At 53.2% G+C, this 25,496-nt stretch overlaps 11 protein-coding genes across 11 annotated transcripts; 7 read left to right on the top strand and 4 right to left on the bottom strand.

The window, feature by feature from the left end:
• Positions 1 to 136: 136 nt before the first annotated feature.
• P153DRAFT_283013 (uncharacterized protein) lies at positions 137 to 658 on the top strand (the record flags this gene model as incomplete). Its single annotated transcript, XM_033663238.1, has 1 exon — positions 137 to 658. The coding sequence occupies one exon, from the start codon at positions 137 to 139 to the stop codon at positions 656 to 658; it is 522 nt and encodes a 173-aa protein (XP_033527034.1).
• Positions 659 to 2,074: 1,416 nt separating this feature from the next.
• P153DRAFT_284310 (dipeptidyl-peptidase-like protein V precursor) lies at positions 2,075 to 4,374 on the top strand (the record flags this gene model as incomplete). The annotated part of the gene is made up of 3 exons (XM_033663320.1): positions 2,075 to 2,382; positions 2,433 to 3,613; positions 3,674 to 4,374. 3 exons carry the CDS (start codon positions 2,075 to 2,077, stop codon positions 4,372 to 4,374), a joined length of 2,190 nt encoding a protein of 729 aa, XP_033527033.1.
• Positions 4,375 to 4,783: 409 nt separating this feature from the next.
• P153DRAFT_309159 (DUF699-domain-containing protein) lies at positions 4,784 to 8,491 on the top strand. The gene is made up of 5 exons (XM_033664733.1): positions 4,784 to 4,949; positions 5,002 to 5,041; positions 5,094 to 5,239; positions 5,292 to 8,078; positions 8,139 to 8,491. The coding sequence occupies exons 1-5, from the start codon at positions 4,933 to 4,935 to the stop codon at positions 8,350 to 8,352; spliced, it is 3,204 nt and encodes a 1,067-aa protein (XP_033527032.1). The 5' UTR covers positions 4,784 to 4,932; the 3' UTR covers positions 8,353 to 8,491.
• Positions 8,482 to 9,973, bottom strand: P153DRAFT_333089 (uncharacterized protein). Its single transcript, XM_033665550.1, has 2 exons — positions 9,802 to 9,973; positions 8,482 to 9,754 (listed from the first exon to the last, which is right to left on the bottom strand). Exons 1-2 carry the CDS (start codon positions 9,919 to 9,921, stop codon positions 8,600 to 8,602), a joined length of 1,275 nt encoding a protein of 424 aa, XP_033527031.1. The 5' UTR covers positions 9,922 to 9,973; the 3' UTR covers positions 8,482 to 8,599.
• A 2,955-nt stretch (positions 9,974 to 12,928) lies between these two features.
• P153DRAFT_168991 (uncharacterized protein) lies at positions 12,929 to 13,361 on the top strand. Its single transcript, XM_033662296.1, has one exon. The coding sequence runs from the start codon at positions 12,961 to 12,963 to the stop codon at positions 13,258 to 13,260; it is 300 nt and encodes a 99-aa protein (XP_033527030.1). The 5' UTR covers positions 12,929 to 12,960; the 3' UTR covers positions 13,261 to 13,361.
• A 511-nt stretch (positions 13,362 to 13,872) lies between these two features.
• On the bottom strand, positions 13,873 to 14,327 carry P153DRAFT_168993 (uncharacterized protein). Its single transcript, XM_033662297.1, has one exon. It carries the CDS (start codon positions 14,230 to 14,232, stop codon positions 13,957 to 13,959), a length of 276 nt encoding a protein of 91 aa, XP_033527029.1. The 5' UTR covers positions 14,233 to 14,327; the 3' UTR covers positions 13,873 to 13,956.
• Positions 14,328 to 16,319, top strand: P153DRAFT_168994 (uncharacterized protein). Its single transcript, XM_033662298.1, has 5 exons — positions 14,328 to 14,615; positions 14,682 to 14,812; positions 14,860 to 15,403; positions 15,454 to 15,696; positions 15,747 to 16,319. Exons 1-5 carry the CDS (start codon positions 14,423 to 14,425, stop codon positions 16,133 to 16,135), a joined length of 1,500 nt encoding a protein of 499 aa, XP_033527028.1. The 5' UTR covers positions 14,328 to 14,422; the 3' UTR covers positions 16,136 to 16,319.
• Positions 16,320 to 18,146: 1,827 nt separating this feature from the next.
• On the bottom strand, positions 18,147 to 20,836 carry P153DRAFT_333085 (uncharacterized protein). Its single transcript, XM_033665549.1, has 2 exons — positions 19,753 to 20,836; positions 18,147 to 19,702 (listed from the first exon to the last, which is right to left on the bottom strand). Exons 1-2 carry the CDS (start codon positions 20,369 to 20,371, stop codon positions 18,432 to 18,434), a joined length of 1,890 nt encoding a protein of 629 aa, XP_033527027.1. The 5' UTR covers positions 20,372 to 20,836; the 3' UTR covers positions 18,147 to 18,431.
• On the top strand, positions 20,807 to 22,736 carry P153DRAFT_309149 (DHH phosphoesterase). Its single transcript, XM_033664732.1, has 2 exons — positions 20,807 to 20,997; positions 21,065 to 22,736. The coding sequence occupies exon 2, from the start codon at positions 21,191 to 21,193 to the stop codon at positions 22,538 to 22,540; it is 1,350 nt and encodes a 449-aa protein (XP_033527026.1). The 5' UTR covers positions 20,807 to 20,997; positions 21,065 to 21,190; the 3' UTR covers positions 22,541 to 22,736.
• A 100-nt stretch (positions 22,737 to 22,836) lies between these two features.
• On the bottom strand, positions 22,837 to 24,092 carry P153DRAFT_393608 (uncharacterized protein). The gene is made up of 2 exons (XM_033671250.1): positions 23,670 to 24,092; positions 22,837 to 23,611 (listed from the first exon to the last, which is right to left on the bottom strand). The coding sequence occupies exons 1-2, from the start codon at positions 23,731 to 23,733 to the stop codon at positions 23,013 to 23,015; spliced, it is 663 nt and encodes a 220-aa protein (XP_033527025.1). The 5' UTR covers positions 23,734 to 24,092; the 3' UTR covers positions 22,837 to 23,012.
• Positions 24,093 to 24,290: 198 nt separating this feature from the next.
• On the top strand, positions 24,291 to 25,436 carry P153DRAFT_309146 (26S proteasome non-ATPase-like protein regulatory subunit 4; the record flags this gene model as incomplete). The annotated part of the gene is made up of 3 exons (XM_033664731.1): positions 24,291 to 24,316; positions 24,364 to 24,622; positions 24,674 to 25,436. The coding sequence occupies 3 exons, from the start codon at positions 24,291 to 24,293 to the stop codon at positions 25,280 to 25,282; spliced, it is 894 nt and encodes a 297-aa protein (XP_033527024.1). The 3' UTR covers positions 25,283 to 25,436.
• Between the last annotated feature and the right edge of the window lie 60 nt (positions 25,437 to 25,496).

The following is a 25,496-nucleotide window of genomic DNA, read 5'->3' as shown; positions in this document are numbered from 1 at the left end:
CCCCTGCGCTTTGCTGCACCCTCCGCCTCCTATCAAATCCTCCCGCAGCAAACCCATCCACCGTCGCACAGCAACAGCCCACGCAAGAAGAAAGGAAAGCACGCCCAACCAAACCGAACCCATGCCCACCCACCGCATGAGCCTCACAGCAGGCATAAGCAAACCAAACAAACGCCCAAGAACACCACGCAGACCCCTCTCCCAACGCAACCCCGCCCTCGCCCTCAAAGTCTCCCAAATGCGCCTCGCCATCGCGCCCATAGTGCACGTCCTCTCCGGCCAGCCCGCGCCCGACTTCCCCCCCTCAATGCTGCACCTCTTCCTGCTCACAGAGCCACAACTCGACCGCCTCGCGCGCTTCTACTCGCAGGCCGAGCTCTCGGAGCTGACGCACCAGTACCCGCAGACCATGGACTGGGACCGGCCCTTCCTGTCCACTGACCCCGCTCTGCCCGAGAACTGCAGACTCGCGGATTTGGAGCGGTTGAAGATCAAGATGCGCATGTTTGCCCGGTTTATTGGCATGAGGGGCGCGGATACGCCGACGTGGGAGTATGAGCGCCAGGTGGAGATTTTGGGGAATATGATTGGGAGGAGTGTAAGGGATGAGGAGAGCGCGCTGAGGAAGTACTACTGGGGACCGGGGGCGCGGCCGTGAAGAGGGGGAGGGCTAGGTAGATGGTGGTTCGCAAATACACTCTTACTTTTGTAATTGCTCGTCGTGTTGCAACTTATGACAGCGTTTGAGCAGGGCGTGCAAAATAACTTTCGTATTTGTCCTGCTCGATACTACTCCTTCCCGACCATGAACCTCCCAAAGAGTTTTTACTCTGGCGGAAAGGCAAAAAGGGCAAAGAAGATGCGTTATGTCTAGATAGATGTTGCTTCACGCATACACTTGTACTTTTTAGAATTGCATAGATTGTTGTAACTCATCACTATGTTTAAGCAGGACATACAATACATAGCTTGTGAGCTTGTTGATCTAACGACGCGCCGCCATAGCGCCCGAGAACGTCTTTTTGATCTGGCAAAAAGGTGCGTGATTCCTAGTAGCAGAGTTTGGGCAGGAAATGCAAAACATAACTTACCCATTCGTCGTAGTTAAGCATTCTTCCTCCCAATACAGCTTCTCACAACTTTCCCAAAATCAATCACTTGATAAGCAGCAAAAAGAGGGCAAAAAAAGGTGCATATTCCTGGTGGGGATCGAACCCACGGCATCCGCATAACCCAGATGAGTCATAAGAGTCTGACGAATCTTATAAGAACGGCGCGCTACCTGGAGATGAGGTCAGCAATTGTTCGCCGGTGGAATATTGTAAGCAGGGGAACTAACCACTGCGCCACAGGAATTAGACGGCTCTTGGAACCGCTGTGGACTGATTTTTCCGAGAATGGCGATTTTTGGTGTATATATACTGATTTGTTATGTCGACTGATCGTCTCTGTTTGTGTGCTCGAGTGGTCCTGGAATGCGGGGTAATCTGCAAGTTGGAGGCCAGTCAACATCAAGGGCGGTCATGCATGTCGAATCAGCTGCGGCGTCGTGCGTGGACCAACCACATCATTTGTCTAGTCACCGCCTCTGAGCTTCAACATCACGGTGCTCTTGTCCAACCTCCACCTTCTCTCAAGACATACATCCGTTCGTTTGAGCGATTTGTAGTATCTCAAGTTGATTGACATTACTAGTAAGTTCCGGCTTCTGTCCGGTCAAATGAACGTGATCAAGCACCATGGCCGTTCTCGTCTCTGTAGGCTTCACGCTCGACCTGTTTCTCTGTTTCCAACACGCATGCCTCTGTTTCTGTCCAGAGTTGCGTCCACTTTGACAATTGGAAGGATTCCTGTTCAATTGGCGAGACGCACGCTTCCGAGTTTGTCGCAGCATTGTTGTATACCCTGTCCTGTTCCGGGGCACGGCATGGCTGCGAGACCACGTCATGTGCATCTGCAGTCTACGCCCGCTGTCTTTGCTCGCCATTACTCCAACACCTTGGATTCAAACATAGAGAATAAATCTGACAAGATGTAGGCGCGCTCTCCACATCCTCCTGCTCCCCTACTCAACATGACCATCAGGGCTGCCAAGTTTACGCCAGAGGTGCTTCTCAGCGCGCCTCGCCGGTCTGAAGGTGTTCCAAACTCGGATGCTTCCAAAGTGCTGTACAGCGTATCGACGTACAGCTTCGCAGATCATACCAAGAAGTCTGAAATTCGCATCCTGGATGTAGCGAGTCAGCAGACCAGTCTGGTTACGGATGACAAGTCTGCGAGTGAGCCGACCTGGCTTGACGATGAGACTGTGCTGTTGCTGAAGTCGGGTGATGGGGGATCAACGGATGTGGTGGTGGGGAAGGCGGATAGCTTTGAGAACAGGTAGTGCAGTCTGCTCGCAATTTGACGAATTCTTGCTAACACCGGTATAGTAAATACACAGCTGGTACTATCGAAGGCCCAGTGGGCGACCTCAAGGTTCATGCTATTGACGATGGAGAGTTTGCCTTTGCTGTTTCTGGCAAAGCGAAGCCAGACGGATCTCTTTTCAATCCTGAGAAGGCGGAGAAGCCTATTACATCAGGCAGGCTCTACGACGCTGTATTTGTCAGGCACTGGGATCACTATGTGACTGAGAACCGCAACGCTATCTGGCTAGCCAAGCTGTGCAAGAAGGACGACAAATTTCAACTCTCCAAGCTGAAGAACGCGCTCAAGGGTTCAAAACTCGAAAGTCCAATTGATCCTTTCGGCGGCAAAGACCACTTCGACATCTCTGCAAACGGCCTCGTGTTTACGGCGAAAGACCCCGATCTCAGCCCTGCTTTCCACACGAAGACAAACATCTACATCTCAGCTTCCGACAAGTTCTGGGACAGCGTGCACACGGAAAGCCCTCCAGAAATCAAAAAGGTGTCGAACGATGGCTTCGAAGGCGCCAGCACTAGTCCAGTCTGGTCAAACTCTGGCAAGATGATTGCCTTTTTGTCCATGAAGACGGACGGCTACGAATCAGACAAGAACCAAGTGTTTATTATTCACGACTTCCGCGATCCATCAAAGCCGACTAATGTCTTCGCTTCAGATGACGGTAAAGGGAAATGGGACAGGAGCCCGCAGTCCATCTCCTGGAGCCCAGACGACTGGCATCTCTACTTCACAGCAGAAGATCACGGCCGCATGAGCCTCTTTCATGCCGGGCCTCCCAGTCCCAAGAACCCCGAATCCAAGTTGCCATCGGTAGTCGTGGAAGGCAACGGGTCAATCACGGCTGCTCAAGTGCTCAAGAGTGGGGATATCTTCCTGACGTCCACCAGCTTGATTGAGAACAGTCTGTACTCGATTGTTCCAATCAGCGCTCGATCTGACCACACGGATGTCTACTCCCTCCCCGTAGACGACAGTCCGTTTGATGTCAACCCGACTAGTCTGACGACCAAGTCTGTTTCCTCAAATACTCGCCACGGATCGATGTTCGGTCTTTCCCGTCGACAGGTTGGTGAGATTCACTGGCCTGGCGCAGCACCCGATACCTCGGTGCATGCTTGGGTCATGAAACCAAGCAACTTCTCTTCTGACAAGACCTATCCACTTGCATACGTGATTCATGGTGGTAAGTCTGAAATCTTTTGCATAAATTGCTATAAAGAGGAACTATAGCTAATGAGTCTAGGCCCACAAGGTGCATGGGAAGACAGCTGGAGTACGCGCTGGAACCCAGCCGTATTCGCCGAGCAAGGCTACGTCGTCATCTGCCCCAACCCAACAGGCAGCACCAGCTACGGCCAAGACTTCACAGACGCCATCCAAGGCCAATGGGGTGGTCTACCCTACGAAGACCTCGTGCTGGGCTTCGACTATATCAAGAAGAACCTAAGCTACGTCGACATCGACCGATCTGTTGCCCTCGGTGCGTCATACGGAGGGTACATGATGAACTGGATCCAAGGCCACCCTCTAGGCCGCGAGTTCAAAGCGCTGGTCACCCACGATGGCGTCTTCTCAATGAGTGGCCAGCTGGCCTCTGAGGAACTCTACTTCCCGTTCCACGACCTGAAGGGCCCGCTGTGGAAGAACCCCGAGGCGTGGGCGAAGTGGGATCCGTCGAAGTTTACTGAGAACTGGGCGACGCCGCATCTCATTATTCACAATGAGTTGGACTATAGGCTGACGATTAGTGAGGGGTTGGCGGCGTTCCATACACTGCAGGCGAGGGGTGTACCGAGTCAGTTCCTCACGTTCAACGACGAGAACCATTGGGTACTTAAACCAGCGAACAGCCTTATGTGGCATGAGGTTGTGCTGGATTGGATCAATGAACATGTGGGGTTGGAGAAGTACTCTGAGTCGAGGAAGGCGTTGAAGGCGGAGTAGGGATATAGCGTTTAGTTTCTGGGTGTTCTCGTAGCCACGCTCACAAACACTTGGAATGTGGTGGCGTAACATGGGAAGTATCCTAAAGACCCATCGGAGATGATCACGTGAGAAAGTACACGTGATCAACATCATGTGATACACAACACTATGGGGAGTTTAGTAGAGTATCACACAACACGACAATACACCTATTCAACCTACTGTCGGTCCACACGTGCCTGAAGAAGCCTTACGAGGATCCTCTTCTACAATGATAAGATGTGTTTTACTACTCGGGCACTGTGATGGTAAGTACAGAACCAAAGGCGGTGGCTCTAGTGTCGGCGTTTCTAGCTGCCAAGGTCCGATTCTGCCGCGAAATTTCGAAGTCGATCTCGAAGTCGAACTTTGGTTACCAAAAGCGCATATTCCATCGACTCCGGGGGTTTCAAGGTCAGCTTAGTGTATACGTAGCAGAAAACCTTTGCGATCAAGCTCCTCAGAAAGAATCATCTGCGCCACCGCGTTCAAGTCATTTACTAGAGAGGCGGCGGGGAAGCCTGCGGAGCTGTCAAGATGCCGAAGAAAGCTATGTATGTGGACTAAGAAGGACCAAAGCAATTGTGGATGCTCACACGAATCCAGTGACTCTCGCATACCGGCATTGATCCGAAATGGCGCACAGGTACGCATGCGCTCGAGCTGTAGAGGCAACGAAGCAAGCTCACACCTCGCAGGAAAAAAAGCGAAGCTTCTTCGTAGTTGTTGGCGATCGTCAAAAAGATGTCATAGTCAACCTGTACCACATTCTGTTGAATGTGGACGTCAAGCTGAACAAATCGGTGCTCTGGGCATACAAGAACAAGCTGCTGGGATTCTCGAGGTGCGCAGGACACTTGGTTTTGAGCTGGGGTAGAAACTTACGCTCAGTCTAGTCATCGCAAGAAGCGCGAGAAGAAGATCAAGAACGAGATCAAGCGAGGAATCCGCGACGTCGACACCGAAGATCCCTTCGAACTATTCGTCTCGTCGCAAAACATCCGTTATGTCTACTACAAGGAGACGGAGAAGATTCTCGGAAACACATACGGCATGTGCATCTTGCAGGACTTTGAGGCGCTGACGCCGAACCTGCTTGCGCGGACGATCGAGACGGTGGAGGGTGGAGGATTGGTGATATTGCTGCTGAAGGGCATGAGCAGCTTGAAGCAGCTGTACACAATGTCTATGGATATCCACTCGAGGTACCGGACCGAGGCGCACAGCGATGTTGTGGCGCGCTTCAACGAGAGGTTCCTGCTGTCGCTTGGGAAATGCGACAGCTGCTTGGTTGTCGACGACGAGCTGAACGTGCTTCCCATCTCTGGTGGAAAGCATGTCAAGCAACTACCACCACCGGATCCAGAGATGGAAGGCAAGACACCAAAGGCGAAAGAGTTGGGAGAAATCAAGGAATCCCTGGCAGACTCGCCTCCCGTGGGCGATCTCATCAAGCTCGCGAAGACGGTGGATCAGGCGAAAGCTCTGCTGACGTTCGTCGACGCGATCGTGGAAAAGACACTACAAAGCACAGTGACTCTGACGGCTGCTCGAGGTCGAGGAAAATCAGCAGCTTTGGGTGTAGCAGTCGCGGCAGCAGTCGCGCACGGCTATAGCAACATCTACATCACATCCCCAAGTCCCGAGAACTTGAAGACCCTCTTCGATTTCGTCCTCAAAGGATTCGACGCGCTAGGCTACATGGATCGCCAGGACTACGAGATCATGCAGTCGTCCCACGCAGAGTTCAACAAGGCAATCGTCCGAATCAACATACACCGACAGCATCGACAGGTTATCCAGTACATCCAACCGCAAGACGCGCATCAGCTAGGTCAAGCAGAGTTGCTGGTCATCGATGAGGCCGCGGCTATTCCTCTACCCCTGGTACGGAAGCTGATGGGACCATATCTGGTCTTTATGGCTTCGACCATCAACGGCTACGAAGGAACTGGACGATCGCTCTCCCTGAAGCTCATACAGCAGCTCCGTGAGCAGTCGCGAGGAAGATCGACCAACGGCACGACTCAGGTGATGGATCGCTCCACAGGCAAAGAGGCAAAAGACGGCACAGAGCCCACCATGGCTGGCCGCTCGCTTCGCGAAATCACGCTCTCAGAACCCATTCGATACGCTCAAGGCGACTCCGTTGAGCGATGGCTGAACGACTTGCTGTGTCTCGACGCTACGCTCCCCAAATCGAAGCTGAACACACAAGGATGCCCGCACCCGTCAGAATGCCAGCTTCTCCACGTCAACCGCGATACCCTCTTCTCCTACAACCCGGCAGCCGAGAAGTTCCTGCAGAAAATGATGGCTCTATACGTTGCTAGTCACTACAAGAACACACCCAACGATCTTCAGCTCATGTCTGATGCACCCGCCCACCAGCTCTTCGTTCTCACTGCGCCCGCCGAGGAAAACAAGCTCCCTGAACCCCTTTGCGTTATCCAGGTTGCGCTTGAAGGTCAGATTAGCAAAGAAAGCGTCATGAGCAGCCTGAGTCGTGGACAACGCGCTGGCGGTGATCTGATACCCTGGATCGTCTCGCAGCAGTTCCAGGACGAGAACTTTGCAAGTCTTTCGGGTGCACGTGTTGTACGGATAGCAACAAATCCCGACTACGTCAAGATGGGCTACGGATCTCGAGCGCTTGAACTGCTTGTCGACTTCTACGATGGAAAGCTTGCCAGTTTGTCAGAGACTGAGCCCCGTGAAGTCGAGGAAATGAGGAGGGTAACAAACGAAGATCTAGAAGACTCTACCCTTCTACAAGACAACGTAAAGGTCAGAGAGGCGAACGAGATGCCGCCGCTCTTCGCTCGACTACCCGAACTCAAGGCTCCACAGCTCGATTACGTCGGCGTGTCCTATGGCCTCACCCCACAACTCCACAAGTTCTGGAAACGCGCGTCCTTTGTTCCAGTCTACCTTCGTCAAACTCCCAACGATCTTACCGGCGAACACACATGCATCATGCTCCGTTCGCTGGAAACCACCTCATCAGACGGCAGCTGGGTTGCGGCATTTACCAAGGATTTCCAGAAGCGCTTCCTCTCCCTACTCTCCTACCAGTTCCGAACATTCCCCGCAGTCACCTCTCTGTCGATTGAAGAGTCCGCATCAGCAGGCTCGAAGCTAGACGCTGATCTTGCACCAAAGACTATCAGCAAGGCAGAACTCGACGCTCTGTTCAGCCCCTTCGATCTCAAGCGTCTTGATTCCTACGCGAACAACATGCTCGACTACCACGTCATCCTCGACATGCTCCCTCCCATCGCGCACCTCTACTTCACCGGCCGTCTCAAGGGCCAAGTCAAAATGAGCGGTGTTCAAACCGCACTACTCCTCGCCGTTGGTCTCCAGCGAAAAGAGTTCTCGGAAGTAGAACGGGAGCTCGGCCTCAACTCCAGCCAGCTGATGGCCATGTTCGTCAAGATCATCCGCAAGGCCGCAACGTCGTTCCGCAGCATCGTCGAAGGCGCCGTCGAGCAGACAATGCCCGAGGCAATGGAAGTAGAAGAGCCCGACCTCGACGGCGGCGACGTCAAGACCAGTACACAACAACGCTTCCAGCCCCTCGAGAAAGACCTCGATGAGGAGCTGCGAGAAGGCGGCGACGAGGCGATGAGAGAGGAGCGCGAGAGGGCTAGGGCCCTTGTCGATGCCCTGCCTCTTCACAGGTATGTATCTCCACTCCACCCCCCAAACACTGCAAAACCCCATCTAACGCGTCATCGCAGGTACGAAATCGGAACCGGTGCCGCCGACTGGGAGGACGCCGAGCGCCAGATCAGCAAAGCGGCGAAGCAGGGTGGGCCGAACAGCATGACCGTTAGCGTCAAGACGGGCGAGAAGAAGCGCAAGGTTGGCGAGGCTGTCGACGAGGCTTACAAGGAGGCGGAGAAGCTGAAAGAGGGCGGGAAGAAGAAGAAGCACAAGTCGAGCAGGAAGTAAAGAAAAGTGGGCCGTGTTTGAGGTTGATCTGGGATGCTGCATACAGGGAGGGTGTTTGGCGTTTGATATCCGCAAAGAAAAGGATCATGTAGTCGTAATAGTTTACAGCTGTTTGAATGCCGAGATTATGTTGTATGTTTTCATGATTTCTTGCTCTTCTACTTATCCTACCTTTAAGCATTGTGTACAAGATCTGACGAATTCGTGTCCACTGCCTGGCATGAGCCGTCTAATACAGTTCCCGCTCTCACTCCGCGTTCTTCGTAAACACGACTTCGACTTCATCTCCAATCCTATACGAGTCCACATTGCCATCCCAGGAAATAAACTTCACGTCCGCACACAACCCCAATCTATCCTGTCCCTTCTCCGCGAGACCCGCCCACACAGCGCGAAACGCCTCGCCCTCGCCCTCCCTCTCATCGTCTTGACCGTCTGCCATCTCATCGAACCACACGCCCTTCTCCGTGATGCGACGAAGGTTATCAGCAGGATCCATGCTCGCCCATATATCCCAGGGCAGGTATTTGACGTGGACTTCTTGCAGCGAGGATGTTGAAGTAAGCATGAGCAAGGCATGCACGCATACTTGCACCCAGTAGCGGATTTTGAGCGGGAGAGCGTACCCCGGCCGTGTGATGCTGCGGTTGCGGTGCGATTCCCTCGAGATGAAGTATAAGGGCACGGTGATGCTGGTGAGGCTGAACGCGGACGAGGAAAGGTATGTGAAGAGGGGTGTGACTTCCATGGACACGAGGAGGTCGAGTTTCGTGGAGATGTCTTCCTGTGTTGAGGAATCGTGGGTGGGTTCGCGCGAGGGGTCGGAGAAGGGGTAGTGGTTTGCGAAGCCGAAGATGTCGTTTGCGTCGGTAGTTTGTGGGGCGATGGGCTGGCGGAATGAAGGGTAAAGAGAGGCGTCGATTGGATCGTAGAAGTTGTCGTCGTAGTGCCCGCCTTCGTAGTCGTGTTCGTCGTAGTGGCCGTTGTATTGAGCGCCGCGCACGTAGTCGACGTCGACTCCCTCCCCGTCATGCTCCCACCACCATTCGTCTCGCCCTTCTTCTCTGTCTGGGGGATAGCATCTCAGGTTCGGGAATGTTACCCAGTCTAGCTCTACCTTTTTTATCCACCTCAGCCACTGCCTGCCTGGTCCATTCTGCTCTTCGATCCTTTCCAAGAGCGATTTGAGCACAAAGGGTCCGCAGCTGAGAAATACTGTGTGGTTTTTGAAGAGCACTTCGAGGGCTTCCCGCGCAACCTGCCGGCTGAGTAGGAAGTATTCGTGGTGCAGGACGAGGAGGATGGCGGCGGCGCTGGGTGTAAAGTATTTGAGATTGCGGCGCTCGATGCGAAGAGCGCGTTCGCCGCGGTTGTCTTGCATGTGGAAGACATAGTCGTAAATCTATGTGGTCATTAGAAGAAACGGGACAAGTCCGTTGGGACACGAACCTGGTCTCGCAGCTCGCGAGGCAGCTCGAGGAAGGAAAAGGTAGACTTCGACACGACTCCACGTCCGTTCTCTTGGGACTTGGTGTCAACGATAGCTGCCCCAAATGCAGTGACGTCCATCTTACCTCCCCGTCGCGACGCGTTGTTTCGTGTGCTAAACACTCCGCACTTTACCCCGCCCACCTATGATGCTCTAGCTGGCCAAGCTCAAGCACGAGCGCGACAGCACGTGATGCGATTACCTAACGCTTACGCTCGTGCTGAGCAGGAATGACGGGCCGATTGAAGCGTTGCAAATTTGCGATGTCTTTGTTCATGTTGCATCACGAGCGTCCACGCAGCTGCGATCTCGCGACTCGACAACGGCAATAACCATGGTAGAGAAACTGCACCAACATACGCTACGCATGCAGCAACGGATCCACATGGACGGGAACTATGATATTGATCCGAACGTGCCTGGACATATTGCACTAAAGTAGTTCGAAAGACGAGGTTTCTTCGAATGCATTCCGTTCGGCGCTGAGCCGACCAGCATAAATGGTACTGGACCAGCCTTGATCAAGAATCGTTCGATGGCGGCAATGCCGTGGGGATCGCTGCAATCTTGAGCTTGGTACAACCCCTCATACTATGGTAATCCTGCAGCGTTTCCCATCCTCGTATAGATTGCTTTTACGGAACATATCCATATTCGTACCACGACCCTCAGGGGCAGCGTTGCACTACTCTCATTATGCCCTCCGTGTATGGTTCTCAGGGTCAACCCGGTTGACAGAAAGTTGGCGGAGCCGAGGCAGGAACATTTTCGCGGGTGTTCCTCTTGCATGGATGGAAGACCGAAGAGCCTAGTCATGCTTGTAAAAAATACAATAAGATCTACTTTCCTAGGTCCCTGTCAACCCATCAGAGGGGAAGTGGAGGTCCGAACTGCCGACGGTTCGTGTCCCCTGTCGACCAACGTTGAGCGTAACGAGCTGCCCGGATCAGTAGTGTACCTGTGACACGCCCAAGCCCCAACAGTTCCACCTATGAACGGCTACCGACTGCTGGCAGATTGACGCATTGGTGCACAGCATAGGTCTTAAAGGCTGTGCATCTCAGGTTAAGATGGTGTCTTGACAACGTGTCATCTGGTTGCGACACAAAAGGTGGGTGAGATTCTGCAGGTCAGTTGGTGGCTTTCATCCAGATACGAGGGGAGGATAGTACAATGGGGGATCCATATGCTTGACTCTGGAAAGTCCTCTACTGTTCAATGGATTCCTTTGCCACCAAGGTAGTGCACCGGTAACACCCTTGCCCTCCAAGAATCTTATCATGCAATAGCTGCAAGGGTAGCAGGCACGGCATCCTGTGTGTACCGAGAATATTGGATCTTGTATTGTCTGCTCATGTTGTGTTCTGCTTCGAGGATCTGAGATCTGCAGGTCGACGCTAGATGATTTTCGAGCAAAAAATAGCCGCTGTTATGTTCGCAAAAACAGTGGATGTATGCAAGTTTTGGGACATTTCGTCTGGAGAGTATCGTCTCTGGTATCCATCGCGAGTCCCGGAGATGGTGCAGCCGCCTGTGTTGCTCAGCTGAGTACTCAAGTACAAGACATGCATTTGCACTAACACAAAGCCGTTGCTCTCGAGTACCTGGTTGTTGGGTTTGCATGTAGTTACACTTTCTAGGTCGAGTATAGCAAGTGATGAGGCGATGGTAATATTGATACGGCAGAAGGGTTAATGCCGTCTCTGAGCGGAACCAACGGACGTAAGTTCCAGATGCTATGCGGTAGATGATTGCCGGTAGAGTATTCAATACAAATGCCTAGGTCTTATGCGAGAACGGCCATCAATGCCAATGTTGTACCTGAGAGTTTCAACCATCCGTTTGTGTGTTTGTGTGATCGGAGAGTCCATCTCCCTTCCTGTCTCATACTATGTGTGGATCGACCATCCTAGTTGGATCGGCTGGGCATCGATTTGCTGGTAGCAACAACGATCTATTGTCAAGTGCGTGGATAGATTACGAGATGTCAACGGACATCAGTCTTCGGCCGTCCTATTCATGAACAGAGCCCCGGAACCATATGAGGTGAAATCGATGGGAATCCAGGTCTTGCCTTGTCACACCTCAACCACCTCCTTGCAGTTTCCCCCTTGCTGAATATCATCGACAACACTCTTAATAAGCATATTTGGCTGTCAGTATAAACGGTAACTTATGCCGGTGCTGTGCAGCTTCATGAAATTAAACACGGTCCGAGTGTAGACTTCTGAGAACGTGCATTCACAGGCTCGAGGACGGACCTGTTGCTGGACGGCTCCCGCAAAATCGCAACAGCCTACTCAATGTAACCCTTCAGCAAAATCAGCCAAGATGCCCCACGACATACAAAGGGAACAAAGGACAGTCGAAGACGCGTGCAACCATGGCACAGTCGTGGGAACGCGCTTGTGTTCCCGAACCGCGCATTCCAGACCAGTTGCCGGTGGGGTACATGTGGTGCAGAGCCTATGAGTCAGCTAGCACAATACGGTAGGTACGGAATGAGCGGATTTGATTGGGACATGTGACGTCAGGTCCAGGGGGCCTTATGAGCAGCTTCCAACGTACATCGCAGCATTTTGGTGTGGTTGAAGAAAATCCATCGCGCTTCGTTGTCATGGGCAGACGGTAGCGTGGAAAGCATGTGAAACCCATCCAGGGTTGACTGTAAGTAACGTGGGGTATTCACTACCCAAGTCGACATTGACAATGGGAATCTTTCGGCCTGAGTTACCGAAACAGTAGAACTCTGGTTGACTACCTGGTGTACTATCGATCATCTGGTTGGTAGCCGGCGTGCACGCCCGGCTGATTTCAAGAGACACCATATTGTTTTTCTCTTTTCGAATCATGTTGCTCGTGCGTGGCGGTGATGTCGACAGCCATGAGGGATCGGCCAATCGCCGATTTTTGCTTTTGCTCGGCGCCCCTCCCGGTTGGTTGTAAGAGGCGGAGAGAACTGGACCTCGTGGCAGCGTGTTTTGCGACGGATGGAAGCCCGGCTCATATACGCACGTAAGCAGCCCCAGTTTACTCTTGTGGGGGTTAAGCAATTTCCAGACTCGATTGTGATGAGTTAAGGCTCATCGAAATGAAAGCAGTCCAGAGAGTCTCCTCTGATGTTCGCTCGTGCCTTTTCGATCCGTCACCCGTCTCGGGCGTTGTGCCACGCACGCATGCTCTTTCACCTGTATCGAGTCAACCGCCCCTCGTTTTCTGCCCAGCCTAGCAGCGCGCCAGTTCACGCGAGATCAGGGAGGCCGTATCAAATGCCGCTAGCCGCCGCTAAGCCGCTTGGTGAGATACACGAGGTCTCGATTGAACGATTTCCCACGTGCGGCCGGCTCGAGGCTGGGGCACCAATATCCCTGTCCGTTGGTCGCTCCCTTGCTCCTGTGGATCAAGTCCATGACTTTTAGCCTTTCTCCGCCGCGAATCCATCCTGGGAGAGTTGCACGCACGTCCAGGCCGGTCGCCTGCCGCTTTGTCGTTTCGCCGTAAAGCCAATTGCGCTTTCTTTCCGCTCTTGGGAGCTGCCCATGCAAGGCACGTCTGTCCTTATCCAGCTGGCTGCAACAGGGTCTCTCCTGCTGTCCTGTATCCTATCATCACCCTCCCCTCTAGGACATCGTATGTTCTCGTCGCGCGTGGAGAAGTGCCTGCTGTGTTTTCTTTCTGCAGCGCCGGGAAGATCTCACTCTCCACTCGTAAAGGAATTCGACGTCTGTTGAGCCTATTCCGACTTCCTTTTGCCGCCTCCAATCTCCGAGAGAAGCCCAACTCGACCCCCATCGTTGCGTACGACATCTAGACGTCTTCCAGCAGTTGCTCGACCATTTTTCGATCACGCCGATTCTACTCCAGCGGCAGCCCGTCGACTCGCCCGCCCAAGAGTTGCACGCGCCTTGCGGCACGCTGTCTGTCGCGTCAGGCTCAGATCCCGCCATCTGAAGTTTGGTACCACCAGGACTAGCTTTGCCATTGTCCCGAGGAGCGCACTGCAGCCACGTCTAGCTCGGCTGCGACCTCGTACGGTACGGTAGGTTCGCAGTGGGCGTGTGTGCTGCGTGGGCTAGTGTTGTTGCCGTCCGCTCAAAGAAGAGCACTCGACATCGTCATCGTCCGGCGCGCGTGCGATAGAAAGTACCTCGACTTCGACACCGTACCTGTCGAAATTCTACGCGCGTCGACAAGTGCACCTTCCCGTCCTTGGCACTGGAGATTTGGTTCGGCCTTCTGCCCCGCCTTGCGACCTGAGTTCCCTTTGGGGAGGAGCAACCAAACACCCGTGCGCTCTCGACACCTGCACATCTTCCACCTGCAACGCTCCTCAACCTTTTTCTCCTCCACGCCGCTGCCATTCTTCGACCCCGGTCCTGGTCTTCATTCATTCTCTTCTATTCCTCACTCCCTGTCTTGCGTTCGGTTGCTGCGCACATTGGCCAACCTAGAGCACGTTGTCAGCCACAGCTTTCCGTCGTCTCATTGGTCAACTACCTTCGCTGACCAGCCTTGCGTCGCCTGCCTCCAGCCTTTGATTTCTACTCTTGCAGGCAAAGTCGCTCCTCACCATCTACCATTATGGATCAGGCCTCTTGCCAACGGCAACCACTGCCTGTCAGCGCCTCACACAGCCAGGCTCTACCTTCCATTGCCTCCCTGACCAGTAACCTACCTTCGACTGAGCAGAGCCCAGTTCGTCACAGGCCACAATCAGAAGCTCGGGAAGCTCGCGACTCTGGTAATTGGTCCATTTCTCAAGGCCCCAGCAAGCGTGAGTCCCATGTCAAATGTCCCTTCTATGCCAATGAGAGTACAATCATTTTAACGCCTCCCTCAGACTCATCTACAGTCTCCAACAGCACCATGGGCCTGCAGCTACAGACGATCCTCAACACCGAAGACTCGCCCTCGCGTAGCTCAGTTGTTGACACGCCGTCTTCGTCCAGATATTCATCCGGTTTGCATCAGGTATGGCTTTCTTTCGTATCGCCTGAGGCGTTCTAACACGAAATCAGCAAACCGCTCTTCCCCCGCTCAATCCAGGGTTTGACCATAGGCACAGCTTGGACGTGGGCTCACATTTCGACTCTCGACGTAGCAGTGTGGACAGTCGTATGAATGTAGGAATGAACCACCTTGCCATCAGCCCGTGTTCGCCGTATGATAGCCAAAATGCGTCTCGATCCTCGCTCGTCTCCAATCTCCAACAGCAGCGAGGAATCACGAACCCTGATCCACGCCTCAGCATCGCCTCTCCGTTATCGCCTATGGGCCGAAATGGGTCACGTGCGGTCCCTCCCCCTCGAAGAGCCCCCATCATCAACCCAAATCCCCGAAGCGTATCGGGTATGCCAGATCCAATGGCTGCTGCTCCAACGAAAGGTTTTCCCTGGGCGTTCCCAGCTGAATTCGAACCCGAGGATAGGAGGGCATCGAGTAGTGGTGAGTCAAGCGTGGAACAGTCAACTGTCCCATCACGCCAGAATAGTTTTGCTGCATCCATCAACAGCAGCATCTTCACTATAGACTCAACTCATCCTAGTCAAAAACGATTAGATGGCACGCGCTCCTGTTTCTACCTCATTGGTCAGTGTGCTGACTATGTCTAGACATACCTACAACACATCATCACTCAATGCAGCCTCGCAGCATCACGAGTTTACAAAATGCCGCTCTCGCAGACGCCACTTCTCCTGGAGGGAACTACAGTCGTACTCCGGAGCTTCGCGTTAGCCACAAAATGGCCGAGAGAAAGCGGAGAAGCGAGATGAAGAATTTGTTTGATGACCTGAATAACATTCTGCCAAACTCACCTGGAAGTAAATCCAGCAAATGGGAGATCCTCACACAGTGTACGTTCTCCTTTTCTTTCAAGTTTTTCGTAGTGCTGACAACTTATCAGCCATTGATTACATCAAAAATCTTAGCAGATCACACGACCTTGCCCGTGCTGAAATTACTCGGCTACGGCCAGAAGCTGAATACTGTCGACGGGCTCAGGAGGAGAACGAACGGTTGCGTAACGAGTTGGCGTCTGTTTGGACCGCTCTCCGTCGTTCTGATCCTGGCAATTCGCATGTGTATGGAAGCATGACGGGCGTGCTTGCACAACAACATGCCAGCACACCTGGATCTGCTAGCAACGTGCTCCCTCCCCTACAGCAACAACAACACGCACAATCACAGCAACAACAATCACATCCTCCCCCTCATTGGGGTGCTCCTGCGTCTACGGCAATGCAAGGCGTTGAGTATGGTGGAGTCCGATCCTTCGAACATCCACATCGTTGAACGACAGGATTGCTGCATCATTAATTCGCGATGGCGCTTTATCTGTTTCCCTTGTACAGTACCACTTCGAACATGTCACCCTTCACCGGTGTTGTCGCACACAACCTCGACCTCAAAATCGATTGGTGGCGCTAATACATCTTTGCCGCCGTTGCACCTGCTCATGTTTTCTTGCGCGGCCATTTTTCTTTGTCATTTAAGGAGATGGTGGAAATCGGCAATGTCGAAGGGATGGTTGCTTTTCGAGGCAGAAATGAGCTCGCACCATGCCTGCCTACTCAGTTCAACCGTCCTCGCGTCGACATGAGCCCCTTACTAACTGGTTGTTCCCAGCGCTACGGCACTCAATTTTTTCATCTTTGTTTTCATGGCCGATCTTCAGTATATGAACCTATTACGAAGCGCTCGTCGATACGCCTCTCATCTCTCGCATGCTTCTCGAATTTTTTCATTATTTCAAAATAGCTTAGCGGCTCACCATGGGACGGATTGCACTATTGTCAAGGTGTTCGAGAGGTATTTTCGAGTTCAAAGTTTCCAGAAAGAGAATGGTTGCACATGTATCCTAGGCAATATGCATGATTTTGTTCTTGGCCGAGGCACCTACCTGATGATCTTTACTTCAGCAGTAGAAGTATGTTATTCATTAAACACATGTCGACGTAGCATATCTGAATGTTTTCTAACTATTCTGGGACTTACTGGGCCATGGTTGCCCATATTGTATGTAGCCAACTCGTGTATGTTTGTATGTATGTACGCACGCACGTTTGTATTCATACCCCCTTACCCGGGCCCAAAAGACGGAAAAAAGCAACGATTCAAAAGCCCACGTTTCCCATGCATGGTCTTGCACAACGTGTCAAACTCTGTCAATGAAAGTGGCACTATATCCGCCGCATCCCGCTGCTCCCTGTGTCATTTCCAAGATCTACAACAAGCTAACTTTCTGATGTTCCCCACCGCTGTAGACATGCCGTTATTGCTTTTTTCGAACCTTGTGCTTCGTATTTGGGAGGGGATCGGCAGAGCACAATCGTGTGCGCCACGCTACCTACCGAGACATTGTCGCTCGGGCTCGGGCTCGCGCGCGTGAGATGTCGCGTTGCTGATCTGATCTGCTGTCGATCGCTCGGCTCGGTTGCTTGCGTGCGTGCGAAGGAAGTTACGGGGTGACCGCGCGTTCGGATTAGGTAGAAGGAGCGAGCGGGCGAGCATGCGTTGGAGAAGGGGGAGGAGGGGGGCAAGGGGTCTTTTCGGTATCGTACGATGGCGTGGTTTGGCGGTGCGTGAGCGGGATCAGCCCGCGACTTGTGGAGAGAGAGCGGATGCGGCATGCGGGTGGTGGTCGTGGTATTGTGGTGATCCCTGGGGGGGTTTGTCACGTTGCTGTCGACCCATATCTACGCTCTATGCTGTGAGGGAAGACGGGTCTCCTACTGGTAGGTATAACTAGCGGGTGGGTCTGTCTCGGACGATATCTGTAGGAGCTGGTGGTGGATTGGGAAAACGTCGGGCGTCGGTGTAGTGTAACGCTTTTTGCGCATCGCCATGCTGTGACGTGCTAGTCATGGACTGGATGGCGAGTGGACTGTACTTCTCTGTGGGTGGGTGGGGAGATTGTAGCATGCTTGACTCGACGGTTGCAGATTTTATGTTAGGTAGATTGTTTTTAGCATCGGTACATGCTGAGTGTGGGTGTATGTCATCGTGTCATTCCGTACTACATGAGCCGAACTCTTTTTGTGCGGAGTGGTGGGCCAGTGTTGTTGCGAATCGCTGGCGGTTTCACGAGGGGCACTGCGGGTGTCATTTCGTGATGATGAACTACTTAGATTTTATATAATTGCACTACTGTGGCGGTGGAGAGATGCTTTTGGGCTCGTAGGTTGGGATTAGGTTGTAGGAAGTGGAATGGATGGATATGAGACGGCAACTGGCGGTAGAAAGCAGGTGCATGTACACGATATGTCTCTTCTCACGACGACGTGCATTGGAATCGATGGGGCGAAGGATGATGTGTATGATTGATGACTAAAGAGGAGCGCAGGTTGTATAGGATTGTAATACCTATGTGTATAAATGAAAATTTATGCAACATAAAACAGAAAAGGAAAGAGTAGCAGACAAAACCAACAATGACAAATGGAGCGACAGTGAATCTAAAGGCTTTGCAAACAATCAGAGGATATCTGAACTACATAAAAAAGCAGGCGCTTGAACGATATGAGAGTCTAACGCACAAGAAATATTAATGGTATTATAGCATGATCGAAGCATGCTTCAATAAAGCAATCTACCCTCGATGCAAAATGGTATCCAGGGGATTCTTTTGTTTCCCAACCAGCGCCTCTTCAGCCTTCTGCTTCTGCTTCCTAGATTTTAATCCCTTCGCCTTGAGACCTCTTTCTTTCCTGAGCACCTCCAGCGCCTCTTCGGTCATTTCTTGTCGCATGAGCTGCTCGACGACAAGCTTCTTGCGACTCCTTCTGTCTCCCCTGCCGATGAGTATACCAGCAGTGATGTTGCAGGACAAACTAAAGCTAAGAATGATAGCTGTAAGTGCCTTGGGTCGACGTTTGTAGTAAATGCCCCACGTTGTTCCACCAAGCGCACACTGGAACATGGAATGGCAGTCGAGAAGAACAACAATAGCGATGAGAAGTCTAATGGAAAATGCGTTGTGCGTGTAAGTTTCGTGTGGCCTGTAGAAAGTGTGTGATTTAGCCAGTTTCGCCTGGTGATGCTCGAGTTTGGTCTGCTCCTCGGGTGTAAGCACAGGGGCTTCGATACCAAGTTGTCGCTCCAACTCCTCTGCTGCTGCTGTCGCGTCCACTCCTGGCGCTCGGGGCATGGCTGGAAGTTCGTTGTGGTTTTTCAACTTGCCTAATCCCCGTTCTCTCCGTACACGCCACGTCTTGTGCGCGAAGTGAGCAACATAGATCATGTGGTATGTGTCTACCAAACGGAATGGGAACATGGTTATACCGACGACACAGAACAACGCCGTCAAGACCTGGTCAGCAATCTCAATGAAGTAGGCTTGGCGACCGGCAACGTAGATCCAGCCGATAAGAAACAGTACCCACGCAGTTCCCCAGAAGGTGATCAGAAAGAAGTAGAGAGTCACGATGAGACCCAGAGGGTTGCGACAGTAACGTCCGAAGCCACGCATAGTCCGCTTGAACCTTGCCCGTCGAGAATGTAAAAGATGGCGTACGTGATCATCCAGCGCGGCCTTGTCTGCACGAGTCCATCCTGGTAGCGAGGCACCATGTGGCAAGACGGCGTAGTGGTGATCGTCGCCTTCTTCCATGGTAGATAAGACGGAATCGAGTGTGTTGGTCCTGGAAAGGCCTGCAGCCGCTCGTTCCGCCTCCTCTTGCTGAGTCATTTCTATAAACGGCTCGCGACGGCCGGATGAGTTAGCAGCTTCCTCGTCGGACGAGTCGGACGCGGACTGGCCAAGATCATAGGTGGGCTGGCGGTTGTAAAGCCATGGAATGTTGGGGAGGAACAATGAATTCTGGACATTATTCAGAGTTGTGAGAGCAGAGATTTCGGGGTCTACACGGTCAAGTCAGCGCGTGGTCGGATATGAAGATGCGTGCACCTACCAATGACATCGAGCACGTCTACCATACTGGCGTCCATGTTGTGTTGGTTCGAGTGGTGGTCTTTGCGTCGCATGTTAAGTGCTGTGAGTTGTCTTGGGGCAAGGGGCCGTCTCTTGACACTTGGTCCTCGCGCAGGTGGAGGGCCATTTGGATTCACGTCGCCCGTCCGCGCACCTTCCTCGAGAACAGGCCGTAGTTGGTCGGCTGTTTTCTGTCGTCGCAAGGCCTCGTCGTCCTGGAAGAGCGCTGGCGGCGGCGGTTGCGGCGCTGACACGCTCCTTCTCCTGTTGGCCTGCCATTCGTCGTCGGTTGCTGGTGCGGGATGCGCATGATGCGTATGTTGCGTGTGGTGGTGCGCTGGTGGTGAGCGTATCCGGATCGATGGGCTGCGCCGCCCAGAGGAATCGATCGAGCCTGCTGATAAGGGGCGGCCGGGCGTCTGGACGGTCGTGGTGACTGTGGGATGTGTGACGGTCGTTGAATGCGGCCCATTCGTCGTCACTAGTGCTCCTTGGCCACCCGATGTAGAGCTTGTGTTCGTTACCGTGTGTGGGCCTTGGGTAGTGGTAGTCGTCGAGACCGTCGACGACCTCTGCAGCGCGTCTTGTCGGTTCTCCATTGCTCTTCTGCTCCACTCGCGGAGGTGTAGCTGGGAGTAGCGGAGACTGGCACTCTAGGGAAAAGATTAGGGTTGGGCGTTATGACATATGCGCTTAGAAAGCTTGCTCGAACCCGGGTAATACCGTCGGACGAGTTATGTCCACAGCGCAACACACAATCTGCAAAAATTCAACAACAACAACGGGAAGCGCTCCGGAAATGGACCGTGGTCGCATTAGGAGGAGGCAAATTCCAGATGCAATTTAGCGTTGCCTGAGTCGAGACGAGTGACGCAGCGTGGCCCATGTCATTGTTTCGCCTGACGAAATGGAGAAATGGGTATCGTGCTAAGTGTGGGGATGCCGCCTTGTTCCCTGCATGGCGTCGACTTGAACTAACTTGATCGCCTCGAATGAAGGTGGAGTCGTCATGTGCTGTCACGTCAACAACATGGTGCAGCGATTGAGTTCATCTGGGTGAACTGCTATCACGAAATGGCATAGCTGACCAGTATGCTGACCAGCTCTTGGAGCTCCACAGCCTTGGAGCTTCCTTGCAACCCACAAGGTGTCCTAGCGATACAAGTTGACGCCCCAAGGAGCTAAACATTACCTCTACGATAGATATTATTGCTTCATGCGCTGAGTGAGTTTCAACAGGACCATGGCTGCCAACAGCGCGTTTCAAGCACCTCAGTGCTAACCTTATCTAGAAAACATTTCTTGGCTGACGTGCCTTCCATACGGGCTGGCATCTAAGTTGGCACTGTTTTTGTTTTCATTTCTCCTCTTACGCATTTCTATCATCCTACCTATCATCAGTCTTCGTACCCTACGCGATGAAGGCCTTTCTCATGCTTCTGCCAGGCCTCCTGGCAACAGCAATGCCGCAACGCGCGCCTGTACAGGCCATCCTAGGCGCGTCTCACAAAAAGCCCGACAAACACGTTGGCGTCGGCCACTTCAGCGAATGGAGCCGCGCAACCAAGAAAGAATTCTTGCTCGATTGGCAAGCTGGGAAGGTGTCGGAATGGACGTTAGTGCAGGGCAATGAGGGCGGTGACATGGACAGCATGACAGCGGCTTTGACATGGGCGTACCATCTCAAGCATGCTACTGCAAACACATCGCACCCAATCAAGGCCATTGCACTGTTGCAGACCCCAACTCATGCGCTGGATCTGAGGCCAGAGAACAAGCTTGCGCTTGCCAATTCGCAGATGACTCCCGGACACGAAGATCTGCTCACCATTGACGAGCTTCCCGAGGATCCCGATACACTTAGCAAGAAGATCAAGGGCATTGTACTCGTCGATCACGGCGTGCCACTGCGCAAATGGAGAGAAGCAAAGATCCTGTCCATCTTCGATCACCACAAGGACGAGAACACCGCACCAGACGCAAAGCCCCGTATCATTGAGAAAACAGCCAGCTGCACCACCATTGTCGCGCGCCAAATGCTCGATGAGCTCGAGAATCTCGACCAAGAATACCACATGCCGCACGAGCTCCTCGAGCTCATCCTCAGCGCCATCGCCATCGACTCCGGCGGCCTGACCAGCGACAAAACCACACCCACCGACACCCTGACTTCAAAGCGCGTCCTGAAGCGCAGCGCCTGGGCGAAAAAGCACCTCGATGATGTAATGGAAGACCTCGACGACCAGCTGTCCACGGCGCAAAAGGACATCGACGAACTCGAGCTCCGCGACCTCCTCCGCCGCGACTGGAAGGGCGATCTAATCGACACGCCCTCGCCGCGCACCCCTACCGTCAGCCTCGGCTTCGCCTCCGTCCCCTACTCCATGGACGACCAGATCACGAAGACGGACTTCGCAGAGCTCTTTGACTGGTTTGCCGTGCACGCCGCGTGGACCGCAGAGGCCGGCGTCGATATCAGCATCTGCCTGAACAAGTACAAGAAGCGTGACAAGAAGGGCAAGAAGCAGAAGATCCGCGAGATCGTTCTGACTGTGCGCGACGACGTCAGGGTCGACCAGGACCAGGCCGATGCCCTGTTCGAGGTTGTCAAGCACGCGCTGGAGAATAACAAGGAGGGGATTAAGCTCACTCCGTGGCATCGCGCGAATGAGCTGTCGGCTAGGCAAATGGTTTGGACGCATCAATCCGACGCCGGCAGGAAGATTATCAGGCCTATCGTCGAGGAGGCGGTCGTAAACTGGGACTGAAGGTCTTCGGTATGCTTTGCGCGGTTGATTTTGAGTGGATTGACGTACCCTGGACATCTACAGTGAGTTTTACATAGTTGAATGTATAAATCTTGGGGAGTGTTAGACAACTTCACAATCTGTTGCAGCTAAGATGTAAGTTGTGAAGATAAGGCTGGGTCACTACAACACCTTTTGCACATGTCAATAAACAGCTACTCATTCAATCGTGAAGTCGTTCAATTCATGTCTAAGCAAACGCCAACCAAAAAACCCCAAGCAAACACCCCTTCCTCAACCCTACCCTTCACCTGGCTGTGTTGGGCACCCAACGGGAGCCGGCCCTTGCGGGCGGCTACAACACGTTGGGATACCCTCAAGCCGCGATGAAGGGCCTGGGTTGGCGGATACTAAATACAAAAAAACGCCCAAAAACTCCACCCAGTGGTATACAGCGCCAACAATCCAAGTAATCAATATCCGATCAGTACCTCTAGCGTGGTCGGGCGTTGCTAGGAGCGGCTGCCTTCTGGCGGGCGCTGGTGTTGCCATTCTTTGGCGACAGGACGTGACCGGCCGCAGGCTTCTGGCGGGAAGCGGCACGGGTAGTTCGGGCAGTCGCAGGCTTGCTGGGGACTGGTGCTTTCTGGACAGCAGCACGGACCCGCTTCTTAGGGACAGCGAGATCTTGTGCGTTCTCCTTGTCGTCGCTGGTGGCATCGTCACTGCTGCGCTTTGTGCCTCGAACGGACTTGGTAGTGGCGGGTTTGGTGACAGGCTTTGAGGCAGGCTTTGTGACTGTAGCCTTGACTGCCTTTTTGACAACTGGTGCGGCAGGAGCTGGTCGTGTCTTGCGAGTTGGCGGAGCAGGAGCGGGAGCTGGTGTGGGCTTCGTCACTGGTGCTTTGCCATACACAGCTTCGGCATCGAGGGAGCGTGCGACATTTATCTTAAAGTGCGTTGATAGAACCTCGCCGAGGGGAGATTGGCGTTGTGCAGCAGGGATGCGGTTGAGTCGGCGATTGAGTCGCGCCTGAAGACTCTCGCACTGTGCGTCGCAGATGGCTTGTAGTTTCGCGATACGCGTCTCAACTGCGGAAGAACGCGTTAGCAGGCACTCTGCAACATCAGCAGGAAGGAGAAAACTTACTCTCAAGCTGCATATCTCTCTTGACAGCGGCAAGCTGCTCTGCCGTCATGGTAGGAGCGGCCATTGTGGTGTGGAAGTGACGCGACAAACAACGCGTAAACAAAGCAGGCAGTGACGTGTTGCGACAATTGCAACAGGAAGGAGGATAGAGTGGCGTGCCTGCAACTTCGAAGATGTCTTGAAAGAGTTTCTGAGCGTGGTGGTGATGGTGGTTGCGGCTTCCTGATATTTGGAGTGGAGTGTATGAGAGAAGGAAGCAACGGAAGGTTGGGTTAACCCAAGTACGCGCCTTCCGCCAAGCTTCAGCAAGAGCTCTTTCTTGGTACGGTGGGTGACCTAACGTTGCAATGTGGCAAGATAGAGATGTGCACACATCAATTAGAACAAAACCGAGGGTCTTCAAGGGCTCTGGAGACGGTTATTAGAGTTTTAGAGATGAAATATCCATCACAAACACCGTTGCGGGGCTGAAACCAAACACGAGAACACGTGCTCTCCAAGCTGCGGCTGCGGCTTGCTAGCCCCATGCTTACCGGTGCGGCAACTGTCCGACCAAGCTCGTTGCTCAACATTACCTACGTCAACCAACACATCCACCGAAACCCGTGATCTGCTTTCAAGATGGTGTTAGAAGCTTCTATGATCGTGTATGTTGCTCTTCATCCGCCCCACCATGTCATACTGACTCTAGCAGTGTCGACAACAGCGAAGCCAGTCGGAATGGCGACTACGTACCGTCTCGATGGGAAGCTCAGTCCGATGCTGCGAACCTGATCTTCTCGGCGAAAACTGGCGCAAACCCAGAGTCTTCGGTCGGCCTCATGAGCATGGGAGGCAACACTCCAGAGATCCTCACCACCCTGACAACGGACATTGGCAAGATCCTCGATGGCCTGCACAGGACAAAGATAAAGGGCAGCTCACATTTCGTGACTGGCATCAACGTGGCAGCTGTAAGTTGTATCGGAGCTGTAGGTTCGACGTAGCTGACTGAGCTCTTCCAGCTGGCTCTCAAGCACAGGCAGAACAAGTCGCAGAAGCAGCGGATAATCATCTTCAACTGCAGCCCTATCGAAGAAGAGGAGAAGAACCTGGTAAAGCTGGCGAAGAAGATGAAGAAGACAGGTATCAGCATCGACATCATCATGTTCGGCGAGCTTAGCGACGACACCACAAGGAAGCTCCAGGCCTTCAGCGACAACGTACAGAGCGCAGAAGGATCCTACCTCGCGACCGTACCTCCCAGCGCGAACCTTCTCAGCGATGCGCTTATTACGACTCCCATACTTGGCGGTGATGGTACCTCTGGCGCTGGGGGAGCTAGTGGTTCCGGAGGCGAGGGTGGCGGCTCAGGTGGTAACGACTTCGAGTTTGGTGTGGACCCGTCAGTAGACCCCGAACTGGCACTCGCGCTGAGGATGAGTTTCGAGGAGGAGAAGGCACGGCAAGAGAAAGAGAAGAAGACGAAGGACACCGCCGATGGCAAGACGGAGTTGGAGTCAGTGGCAGAAGGGGATGAGAAGCAGCCTCTGCTGGATGACAAGGGCCAACCCAGTGGAAGTGGCAGCAAGGGCAAGAAGGACGACGACTCAGACAAGATGGACACTGCATAAGCTTGGATATGGCAAGGGCACGGCGTCTTGAGTGTGGGTGTTAAAGGCAAGGCTATACGATAGAGCATCTCCGGCGACTACTGTATCACCAAGCGTGGCGCATACCACAAATCTGACACGATTGAATGAACCAACCTGATGAGTTCTATGATTTGTTCCTACGACGTAGGAGTCCTCTCTCTCTCGACAATATTTGTGAACGTGACCCACCCTT

Source organism: Dothidotthia symphoricarpi, assembly GCF_010015815.1.
Source record: "Dothidotthia symphoricarpi CBS 119687 unplaced genomic scaffold P153scaffold_4, whole genome shotgun sequence".
NCBI lineage: Eukaryota > Fungi > Ascomycota > Dothideomycetes > Pleosporales > Dothidotthiaceae > Dothidotthia > Dothidotthia symphoricarpi.
This window is presented reverse-complemented; position numbering and strand designations above follow the sequence as displayed.